This window comes from Pleurodeles waltl, chromosome 9 (assembly GCF_031143425.1).
Source record: "Pleurodeles waltl isolate 20211129_DDA chromosome 9, aPleWal1.hap1.20221129, whole genome shotgun sequence".
Taxonomy (NCBI): Eukaryota; Metazoa; Chordata; class Amphibia; order Caudata; family Salamandridae; genus Pleurodeles; species Pleurodeles waltl.
Window position 1 is genome coordinate 293356081 of NC_090448.1, and position 12496 is coordinate 293368576.

General features: G+C 44.9%; 1 protein-coding gene across 2 annotated transcripts in view; it reads right to left on the bottom strand.

Annotated features, from left to right (window-relative positions):
• CACNA2D2 (calcium voltage-gated channel auxiliary subunit alpha2delta 2) overlaps positions 1-12496 on the bottom strand; it is a 1401889-nt gene that overhangs the window by 277241 nt on the left and 1112152 nt on the right. For both annotated transcript variants that reach the window (XM_069206762.1, XM_069206763.1), the window contains exons 9-11: positions 5689-5739; positions 3521-3620; positions 2978-3136 (exon numbers count right to left, since the gene is read on the bottom strand). In XM_069206762.1, coding sequence (XP_069062863.1) covers positions 2978-3136; positions 3521-3620; positions 5689-5739 — 310 coding nt within the window. The remainder of the gene's footprint in view (positions 1-2977; positions 3137-3520; positions 3621-5688; positions 5740-12496) is intronic.

Consider the following 12496-nt stretch of genomic DNA (forward strand, 5'->3'; position numbering starts at 1 on the left):
AGGATGCCCTTAAGGGGTCCCACTGTGGAGAATGGAAGGCCATGGAGTAGGACCCACTATCCAGATGCAAGAGTATGCAGGCTTGATCAACAGTTTTAAAGTCCCTTTCTGGATGAAATGGGTTCACTTTCTTTAGAAGAGAGAACAGCTACCAGGCCATGTGTTTTTTGGCAATGTGTACTTTGAGGGTAAGGTTGGTGTCCAGAGTGAATTCAAGTGGCTTGTCAGTGGGTGAAAGTTACAATCTTGGTTAGGTTGAGCTTCATGTAGGCACTGGACATCCAGTTATGGATTATGTTCAAACAGTGTTTGAGGAACAGGATGTCTGAAGCAGAGGAGACTTTCAAGTATACTAGTGTATGATTGGCATATTGAGGAATCTGAGTTGCCTATGAGTATAGCACAAAATGGCTCAATGTAGAGGGTTAAGGCCACAGTGGACAGTAAGGAACCCTAACAGACTCTATAGGTACATTTTGGAACCTGAAGGTGCCCATGTGAACAACTTGGTCTCAGTTGTAAAGGTAGGAGGAGATCCAGTGAAGGTCACTTCCAAGGTATCCCATTTGAGACTCCAGGGTACGTACGATGGTCAGATGGTTGACTGTGTCAAAGGCAGCTGAGAGGTTGGGCAATATCAGAAGGCATTGGACATCTTTATCTGTTTTCAGTATGGCATTATAAGATAGAGCTCTCTGTGCTGAAGCATGATCTCAAGTCAGACTAGTAGTTAAGTAGGCGATGATTGGCATTAATATGATCTTGCTGCTGCTCTTCCTTCTAGTGCTGGTGCACAACCAGGCTGTCTAGCTTCACACATACATATCTGCACCATAGTTGAAAGGTGCCTTTGTGGCGTTTAACATTTATTTTGTAGTGCAAGTGGACCGTTCTAGTACAAAATACTATGCTTAGACAAACTTTAAATCTTTTCCCAATTGTGCAGTACAAATGAAAAGACAGGAAAGTGTGAAGAATGAAAACATTTCTAATATTTAAAAGTAGTCACAAAGAGGCTTTATTTTTTGCAAAATAGGGCTTTGAGTTTAAAAATCATTGCATAGGAATGCCCATACACTTGCCATAGGATGTCACTTTGACATGAAGCAATGCAAAGCAGCGCTAGCACTATTTTGCATTACTTTAATTATACTTTCTGGTGCACAAAACTTTTTGCAACGGAAAAAAAATCCAACCTTGTGGAAAATGTTAGTAAATCTTACCCTATATCTCCTACTCAGGATGTCTCCATCTGTCACACGATGCATCATACTATAATGACCATTTCAACCTCATTTTTTCTCACCTCTAGTTTCTCCCACACATTTCCTGGTCATGCTGCACATCTCAAGCCCAAATAGAAAATCCCCAGTTCATACTATGCACTTCCAGCCCATACCAGGCATCTCCAGGTCTTGCAATGCTCTTCTGACCATGTCACGTTCCTAGAATTTGTGCTCATCTGATATTACGCCGCCCTGAAGAAACTGAGCAGCTGCAGCTCATAATGTGCAAGTCTTCTCATACTGTAGATCACCAGCTGAAACTGCACATCTAGAGCACATGCTGTTCACTTTACTGTTCTGAGGCTTAGAGTCCACAAATCCAAGATAGTTTGGGTCATGGTTAACCGGCCAAACTATAAAGCATGACACACTAATTATGGTCAAAAATCAATTTTACCAGTAGGCTCATAATGGCCTCGTCCACCCATTCACAAAGGGGGGGATCCAAAGGACAAAGAACAAGAAGGGGCTTTAGAAATGTCTTTAGCAGAGAGCCCAGGGAAGCGGTCATTAACATTGTAACCCATATGCCTTGAAGACATCATTGTCTCCCGACATTCTCACTGCCGGCCAATGGAAGAATCTACACCTCAGACTCAACAATTAGTGAGTGAGTCAGTCAGTCACACAGGAGTGTGTCTTCTAAGTGGAGGGCAGCACAAGTTCTCTGTTTGGTATATGGCAGTAAAATCAACCAGCAGAGTCATGACTCCAACATGACAGTGCACTTACTTTTCTGTCATTTGTATTTTCCTTGGGCCACTATATCTACTTCTTTGTCATTGCATGCTCCTCTTTCAGGCAGTGTTCACATTTTATGCAGCACCATGTTCTCGTGTTGAAAGTGCTTCAGACAACTCTATTGCACACTGTTCCCCTCAGTAGAACTTCTCCTAGGTTGCTCTCTTCTGGAGGAGGACAAACCAGTTGTCACTCCTTGAACAAAGGATAATGCCGGCTTTTGTGTAGGGAGCAGGTCCATTGAAAACAGGGGCAGCAAAAGGAAGTAAAATGGAAAGGCTGCCTCCAACCAAGCAGCCACAATAGTCCACCAGATAGATTACATCCTCAGAATGAAAGGATGATCACTTTCTGCACTTGTTAATCAATTATGGTCTAATGGTACTAGAGCCAAGTGAGAGTGTGCTTGGGTCATCTCTGGGATCTAGAGACCACCAGCTGGATTTATTTTAATGTTACCTAACTCATTCAATGGGCAGCATGAAATGGAATATACACACACGGTGTACACAAACACACGTCTGAGCGGATGATCCTTAGATGACAGTGATGGAGGGAATGGAAACCCTAACTCCTATAGTTGGGACAAAGGGCATCGGACTTGGTAAGCAGCACATTCAGTACTGCTGGATATTTTTGGTAAACAGTTTTACCAGAATCATGCCTACTGTTGATGAAAAGTGCTGAGAAAGTGTGGCGCGGTTGGCTCCATTTCTCATATTTGCCACAAATCTCTGTGCCAGTGTCATCAAAGTGCTGAATTCCACATTCCAGTTTGCTTTGCATATTCTGGATATGGCACAACCACACAGGTATTGGCTTTAGTTCTAGTTAGCACCAAAACTGCATATTTCTTGGATGCCTAGTAGGGAACATGACACCAATTACACTGACAGTGGCTGCAAGCCCAGGATTTCCTCCTGCCACAGATGGATGCATCACCCACTTACATTTTGAAGCTGGCTGAAGGCATACTCAAAGCCAGCCTTGTAGTCAGTGGTTCCTTGGGCCACCATCCCCTGCACTGCATCCTTCATCACCTTCTTGTTCCGGACGTTGGCCTGGACGAGTTGGCGGAAACAGGAAACAGCATCAGCCTTCTCATTAAACTGAAAGACAAACAGATAAAAAGTCAGTATGGCCAGAAGGTGGGAAGAGGTGAAAGGAAGTTGGGCACATGTTTATTTTCTGAAAGAGACCCCCAACCAGGAGCTTCTTCCTCATTAACGCTCATCCCTTAACAGTGTTTTTTCTATATTAATTGCTAGTGGAAAGGTCATCAGTGGGTGGCCATTGATCGCCTTAGGAGCTCTGTGTGATGATCTTAAGGATGCCCACTAATGAATACGTGGCAGGATCAAAACTAAGGAGATAAAGGCACCCAGCAAGAGATGAGAAAATGAGACTGTAAAACCTATTTTGCAAGGTATTATTGGAACACTAGTGCAAGCTCTTAAGCAGGAGCATTTATCCCTAAAAAGTGTCACACTTACAGAAGCCACCGTTACGTAGTCATCATCTGACAGGGTATCCAGCATCTCCATGACTGAGGTCTTCATGAGTTTCAAGGTCAGGCCACTCACGCTGCCACTCCTGGAGATGGGGGTAGGTGAGAAAAACAATCCAGAGTTCATAACACAGAGTCTCTACCCACCTGTGTTTACAATAGGAATTTTAGGCAAAGGAATAGACAGACAAGCAGACACAGGAGAACCATGCAAAGGCCGAGACGTGGGGAACTGTATGCGGTGAGTCATGCGTAGAGGATCACAAAGTCTTTCTATGCACAGACAGCAATGCCACAGAAACAAGTGCAGAGGAGACAACTAGCCACATAGGCAATCCCGGGTCAGTCATATATCATTAAGGAGAAGCCAATCACAAAGCTTCAATGCACACCGGTTGTCGAGAAGCCATCACAAGCATGCCTAACGCACAAAAGAGTGTAAGAGTGGCAACACGTGGAACCTCAAAGATGTTGAATGGAGATGGAAAATTTGTGGGAAAATCTAAACTGTCTCATCAAGGAGAACATTTTGGGAACTACCATGCCTAGAAGGGCGCCCACCATTACACTGGCTAGGACTGTTTATGAGGTTATTAATACAGTACAAAACCATTATACATTGGTAATATCCTTCCTGCAAGTTAGTCCACTTTAAACTACATTGACACCGGAGCAACAGCAACATGCCTAAAGAAAAATTGTTGCACACTGTACGTAGTGCAGCTGATCCACAAAAGGGTCAACACAAAAGTTAAAAATGTAATCACAAAGGCTAATGCATATATTTTAATAATATATTGGAGTTCTTCAGGGTCTTTAAAGGTAGTCTTGAAAAGCAGTGACTACATACAACTGTACTGAGTTCTCACGTGCATTTATTTAGGCTTTAATACATGCATATGTGTACATTTCCACGTACATGACTAGTATGTAAATCTTATTTTTGTTTAAAAGTGAAGACACGTGGCTATTAGGGGAAACTCCTTTCAATACAACCCACTCCAGTATTTGAGATGTTACCTTGCCTTTCCCACCTTGAAAATGGACTACGCCTCCACTTTACAGGACTAAGGGCCTGAGTTACATCATGGAGTACGGTTTCTACTCTGTCAGGGTGACAGAGTAAAATGCTCTGTCGCTTTGACGGAATACCCATCCTCCACATTTGGTGATGTTCGCTTGTCCTGCTGACATTTCTTGTCAGTGGCAGGAACAGCTGTCACGGCACGGTTCCTGTCAATGTGTTTGCTAAAAGTTTGTTGGACGGCTTCCTCAAACTTTTAACAAGTTTTTGCTTTTTTTATAAACAAAAACCTTAAGCAGGATTTTGTTTAAAAAAAAATAAAAAAAACGAATGACCCTGCATCACAGGAGTTGTCTCCTATGCTGTGGTGGTAATATAATTTTTTTAACTGTTCCTCGCTGCCAGGTGTTATCCAGCGGTTACGAAGAACAAAAAACACATACAACACCATCCCCCCTAAATTGGGCAGACGGTGTTATGTGTAAAGTTCCGTTGGCCCCCACTTCGCCGGGCCGTCGCAGGAGTACACTTAGTAACGGAGCCGGAGTTGGCTCTGTCACTGACATACTTAAGGTCCGCCTACGGACTGAGTGTTTGGCGTGAAGGTTAATCCGTTGCTGCAGTTGTAGAGGAGAGCTCTTTCCACCAACCCTAAATCAGATCCGTATTCTTCAAATGGTGTTTGGGTTGAAAAAACCTGCGATGCCCCCAGAAATCCCCCAGACCTGCCCCTATGAACCGATAGAACACATAAATTCCCTAATAACGTCAGAAATGTTTGACACGCAAATCCCGTTAAGGTAACATGGTCGCAACGTGTCTCACTGTGAATCAGAAACAGGATTTTTGCTATTCTAGCTGCTGGTCATTGGTTCCCGGGCTTTCCAGACGTCACAAAGACGTTTGTGAATCTGGCACCGCAAGGGTTAAAAGTCATGTTTACCTATGTGCCATTATAACTTGCCCAAATTCATACGTTGCACGCATGTGGAAAACACACCCAACCCAAAGACAAAAACAAGAGCCGGAAGGTACAAAGTGCAAAAGTGCAGCAAACAAGAAGCCAAAACGCGGAAAACAATGCGCTGCATTCCAAACCATGCTTTATCAAGAGACGAGACGTAACTTACACATCCACAATAATAACCATGTCCTTTGGCGAAGAGGCTCCCTGGATGTACCTGGAGGGGAGAAAATAACAAGCGTTTGCAATGAATGGGTACCGCGTTTGCTCGAGTTGGGAGCTATTAGCGTTCTAAATTCCTAAATGGACTTTTCTTGCCACATAAATTGAAAATGAAAAGTAAAACAGTAGACACAAGCGAGCCGATCCAAAGCGCCACCATCAGCATGAGCGCGAAGGAGAGACACAAAAGGAAAAAGAGGTTCGCTTGCAGTCGTATCGGCAAACGTGCAATTATCCATGTAACAGGGTCGATGGCCAATGCGTAAGAAAACCGCCCCAAGGAGTTACAAACGTAAAGCAGTTACCAATGCTAACAAAGGATTTTTGAAAGGCAAGCCAATAATGAGTGACAGTGATGGGCGTGCGGTGTGCTTGGTTAAAAGCCCTCTGATAGATCACAACAGGTTAAAGCGATTGTGCGCTCCACCTAAAAACGGATTATTTAGAGATAATAATCTGGGTGCATGTGCAATGCGAAAGGAGTGGACACAAGCAAGATCTCATGAAAAAGAGAGCTGGAACGCTGGCTATCTATAGCGCAGCAGGTGCAGTAGCACCTGAACCAAGAGGTTTCAGGTGCCCACTAACCCTCAGTTATTGTTAATCTTACTACAAAATCTGCACACATGTGGGCCACTTCCTTGCTGGAACCATGGTTCACAACATAACTGCTGTGCCAATGCTTGGAGCTGGGAGCGGCGGGGGGCATACCAGCATCCTGTGACAATCAGACACATGCACTCATGCTCCCCTTTGAGAAGAATGCCTATGAGATCCTTGGAAGAAGGCTTTGAAACCAGAGAAAAACGAACCCGCCGACAAAGGCGATTGGTGCGAACCATGAAAGATAACAGAAAAATAATCTGTCAGGAAAGGAAGCTTCTGCGAGGAAAGGAAGAATGTGCCAGGAAAGGGAGCACCTGCAGGGAAGAAAGCATTTACTGGGGAAGCAAGCATCTATCAGGAAAGGGAGCGCCTGCAAGGAAAGGGAGTACCTGCAGGGAAAGGGAGCATCTGCCGTGGAAAGGAGCATCTGCAGGGAAAGGGATCATCTGCAAGGGAAAGGGACGACCATCTGCCAGGGAAAAGAACATCTGCAAGGAAGAAAGCATTTGTGGGGGAAGAATCATCTGCAGAGAAGGGAACATCTGCAGGGAAGGGAGCATCTGCCAGGGAAGGAAACGTCTAAGAGGATGCGAGCATCTGCAAGGAAGGAAGCATCTGCATGAAAGGCAGCATCTGGCAGGAAAGGGAGCATCTGACAGGGAAGGGAACATCTGCAGGAAAGGGAAAATCTGCCATGGAAGGAAGCATCTGCATGGAGGGGAGCATTTGCCAGGAAGGGGGATGTTAGAAATTGGGTTTTTGGTTGGCAGTCAGGTTACCCTCTGTCCAAGCAAGAACCCTCACTCTAGTCAGGGTAAGTCACACACAATCCAAAATCAGCCTGTGCCCACCCTCTGGTAGCTTGGCACGAGCAGTCAGGCTTAACTTAGAAGGCAATGTGTAAAGCATTTGTGCAATAAATCATACAATACCATAATACAGCACCACAAAAATACACCACACATTGTTTAGAAAAATATATAATATTTATCTGGGTATTTGCAGGTCAAAACGATTAAAGATGCAATATGAATTTGTAAAGATATCACTGAAAAGTGGTATAAAGTGTCTTAAGTCTTTAAAAAGCAAACAAAGTCTCTTTCAAGCACAAAGTACCTGGTTTCTGGTGGAAAATCTCCGCAAAGGGCCGCAGAAGAAGAGATACTTGGAAAAATGGTGTGTGCGTCGATTTCTCCCCAGCACACACGGACTTGCGTCGTTATTTTTCACGCGGGGAAGTCGTGCGTCGTTTTCCGGTGCGCGGACAGTCTCTTTCTGTGGATCACGGGGATTACCAGATGTCCCGGGTCTGTGCGTGGATTCTCCTGCTTGTTTTCCAGCTGCGTGTCGTTCCGCTGGGCTGTGCATCGAAATTTCACTCTCACGGCAGGCGTTGCGTCGATTTCTCCTTGGAAGTCGGGCGACGTTGTCCTTGCGAGGCTGTGCGCAAAAGTTTCGGTCGTCCCTAAGGCGTCGCGTCGATCAGCGTCGGTGTGCAGCTTTTTTCTCGCCGCGGAACAAGCTGTGCGTCGAAAAGTTCGGCGCACGAAGCGTCCAAGTGAAAAAGAGAAGTCTTTTTGGTCCTGAGACTTCAGGGAACAGGAGGCAAGCTCCATCCAAGCCCTTGGAGAGCACTTTTACAGCCAGACAAGAGTTCAGCAAGGCAGCAGGCCAACAGCAAGGCAGCAGTCCTTTGAAGAAAAGCAGACAGGTGAGTCCTTTGAGCAGCCAGGCAGTTCTTCTTGGCAGGATGTAGTTTCTGGTTCAGGTTTCTTCTCCAGCAAGTGTCTAATGAGGTAGGGCAGAGACCCTGTTTTATACTAAGTTGTGCCTTTGGAGTGGGGGTGACTTCAAAGAGTATCTAAGAAATGCACCAAGCCCCCTTTCAGTTCAATCCTGTCTGTCAGAGTCCCAGTAGGGGGTGTGGCAGTCCTTTGTGTGAGGGCAGGCCCGCCACCCTCCCAGCCCAGGAAGACCCATTCAAACTGCAGATGTATGCAAGTGAGGCTGAGTACCCTGTGTTTGGGGTGTGTCTGAGTGAATGCACTAGGAGCTGTCAACTAAACCTAGCCAGACGTGAATTGAAGAGCACAGAAAGATTTAAGTGCAATGAAATGCTCACTTTCTAAAAGTGGCATTTCTAGAATAGTAATATTAAATCCGACTTCACCAGTCAGCAGGATTTTATATTACCTTTCTGGCCATACTAAATATGACCTTCCTACTCCTTTCAGATCAGCAGCTGCCACTTCAACAGTGTATGAGGGCATCCCCAATGTTAGCCTTTGAGGGGAGCAGGCCTCACAGTAGTGTAACAACGAATTTAGGAGTTTTACACTACCAGAACATATAACTACACAGGTACATGTCCTGCCTTTTACCCACACAGCACCCTGCACCCTAGAGCGCACATTAGGGGTGACATATGTAGAAAAAGGGGAGTTCTAAGCTTGGCAAGTACTTTTAAATGCCAAGTCGAAGTGGCAGTGAAACTGCACACACAGGCCTTGCAATGGCAGGCCTGAGACAAGGTTAAGGGGCTACTGAAGTGGGTGGCACAACCAGTGCTGCAGGTCCACTAGTAGCATTTAATCTACAGGCCCTAGGCACATATAGTGCACTCTACTAGGGACTTATAAGTAAATTAAATAGCCAAACATGGAGAACCCAATCAATAGTACAATTTACACAGAGAGCATATGCACTTTAGCACTGGTTAGCAGTGGTAAAGTGCCCAGAGGTCAAAAGCCAACAACAACAGGTCAGAAAAAATAGGAGGAAGGAGGCAAAAAGTTTGGGGATGTCCCCGTCAAAAAGCCAGGTCCAACAGGGGACATCTGAAAGGAAGGGAGCATCTGCCAGGAATGGGAGCATCTGCTAAAGGATCCTTTCCTTTTAGTCTTTTTCACTTGTCTCAATCATGTCTTTTTCATTCAATGGGCAGTACCAAGAGGCTCCAAGGACTAGCAAACCAATTTCAGAAGCTGCCCTGAGGTGGTTGACTAAGGAAGTCGAGAGGGGCACCATTTGGGACTCAATGCCCTGAGTGGGCAGATGGATGCTGAATTGTGTTGGGTGAGCAGGTTGGCAGCCCACTCAGTTGTGTGTTGTCATACCCCAAATCAAACCAGTACCCTACCTCTGATCATGTATACATCATGGTTAATCATGGACTGTCCAGGAACATAAACAAGGAGATTAGAGCTAAGTGAGCGTACCCTGTTCCGGTGACCTGAGCAGTGAACTGATAGAGGGAAAGAGGCGGTATGTCCCTTCCCCACTGATTCCAGGGTCCCTCTACCTGTTATTGCAAGTCATTATCTTCACCGAATATGAAAGCATGTGTCAAGTGGGTAAGAGGATTTACCAGTGGGAAAGCATCTGTCAATGAGAGGGATGACTCTTAAATATACCATCGAGATTAATATATACTACAGGGAAAGAAGAATACGATGGAAGCAAATTATTACTGTTGCTAGAAATATAATTTGCTGTGAAGAACGTTACAAGCAACAAAAAATCCAACTTCAACTGATACAACCAGCTTTAAAGAATGGGCGTCCACCCTTGGTTTGCACAGTCCGAAATAGCAATGTGAAGCACAGAACTGAACTGTAGACAAGGCTCTGAGGTCACCAAGTCTGCCCGTTTCTAGGACTACCCTGAAACTTGGGTCGCCCTCATGGTGCAGCCAAAAAATAACACTACAGGCCGAGCACTACCTACCATGTGACTTAGAAGAAACAATTCACCGGCACTCTGGTTAACACATATTAACCCCAAACCATGGAAGGAGACACAGAGTCTCATTAGGTGGTGAGGGTGTGAGAAAAGTGAGATCTTTTCCGCTTAGGCCACGAACTTGGAAGGAAGCAGGGACTCATTTTAATATTAAAGGTTTGATATATGTCACCAGTAGTTTACAGGAGCTATTTGAAGAAAGGGAATGAGAAGGTCCTGGCTGTACCTGATTAATTCAGTCCCCCCCTACGAAAGGCCCGCGGCCATCTTAAGGAAGGCCGGAAGCCATCTTAAGTAGGGCAGCAGTGACAGAGTACCCAAACGATGATAAGCATGGTCATGTATGTGGTGGTGCCTACACTACCTTGATGCTGCACCACAATATTTACTTTTAAATACTGACTTGCAACAATATCGATTCCAAGATGTCGACCTGCACAATATGATCAGGTTAAGGAAATGCAGACTTGGGAGAGTAAATCTACACTCTGCTATGTAATCTACTGTGACGGTATTATGCAAGTCACTATTTTGCAGTCCATATTGTTGCAGTTCATATTTTTGTATGTGGTACTTAGATATACACTACCACCACTTCAAGGCAGGCATTAACCCGAAAAAAGGTGTCAGCAATTGAATGCAAAGCCGAACTTGTGCTTGTGGTGATGGTGCAAAAGCATAGTCACCCAACCTCGTGAATACGAGGCAGCTACAGGTGATCGTGCAAAGGATAAATAACCATCAAATACAAACTCTAGGAGAACTTCGATCATGTTGGAAGAAATTGGAGGCTCAAAACGCTTCTCACAAGCAATAAATCGTTACTTGCATCATATTTGGTAGACTCATCGTTGGAAAAAATAAAAGAGCTTACCATTAATTTCACTCCAAAAAACAGATTTCCCTGGCCCACATAACTCCAGGCTAACAATACCATGCAACTAAGCATTAAACAAGTACACATTAGAGCAGAGGTCTTAAAACTGAGGGGTGGCCCCCCATGGGGGGGCCTCAAGTGATCCTGGGGGGGTGCCAGACTCTGGGCAAAAGCAACATTACACAGATAACAGGCCTTTGTTTTGAGCAGAAGCATGTTTTAAAAGGTAACAGTACTGAACTGCAATGTTTAAATAGGTCTAGACATATTAAAACATTGCCATCTTTATAAGACAATTGTAAAAAAATCCTGAGGCGGGCCCAATGATTTTTGTTTATGCAACTGGGGGGGCGCGGCATTAGAAAGTTTGGACACCACTGCATTAGAGGATGTAGAATGCCTTGCATCTGTTGGTGAGGATAACTTTATGACATCCCACGGTAGTACTGAAACACTAAAATCCATCTATGGAAGGAAGCAAGGCAGTTTAAAAGCAGAATATTCCACAGCAGCATCCAGTTGTCTGCTAAACTATATTTCTCATTTGGATGGTGCTCCATTACTTGAGTTGTCATCAGGTGGAAAGTGGTTTTGTGGGTCCATTTGCAATAAGGTAAACCAGTGACGGATATCACAAACATAATGGAATCTGCTTAACATAGATGGTGACGTGACAAGAAGTGCACTCATCACTGCAAAAGGCATTAGATAAACTGAGTGTGGTGAACCTGAATAAGTGGAGGCAACGTGCCGGACCAAGACCCACGGACACATGTGCAAGAACCACAATAATGTGTGTATGGCTGATGGAGAGAGGCGACTCAGAGGTATATGTGCGAATGTGGGAGGCAGATGGTGGGGGCAGCAGTACAGATCATCATGGCACCCACAGAGAGTGGTGGAGAGTAGGAGGGCAGTGAGAAGTTGAGGCAAACTTGATGCAAAAGGCCCCAGGACACATAGACAAGGACCACAATTAGGTGGACGTGGTGGATGGAGGGATAATGGAGGCTCAATGGAGTGAGTGCAAATGTAGGAGGGAGAAGAGGGTGGGGTGGCAGTACATATGATCTTGCAGATGGGATGGGATGGGGAGAAGGACAGTACACAAGCCATGAATATGTGAGGACATAGAAGCGGGGGGCCCAAAATAAAGAGGGGGCTGAGGATAGTGTGCAGACGAACGATACTGGTTATCCAGATGGTAGGGAAATGAGACTACTTGCTGAAATGCAGGTGAAGCAAGAGAAGAGTGAACACTTTTTTCATATTATTGATATATTTAATCCCATCAGAATGATCATGCGTCAAGATGACTTAAATGTCCTGTGGTCATAAAACTGAGGTGTGTCAGAAATTATGCGTCCACATAACAAGAGCAATATTAACATTTAACTATCTGGACAGAACGGCTCACAGTTTTCACCTTGACTGTCAAGACTCGTATTAACATTTACCTCTGTGGAGTGAGATGGTTTCATAGTCAACACCTTAGCAACCAATGGCCCATATTAATAATATGGGTTGC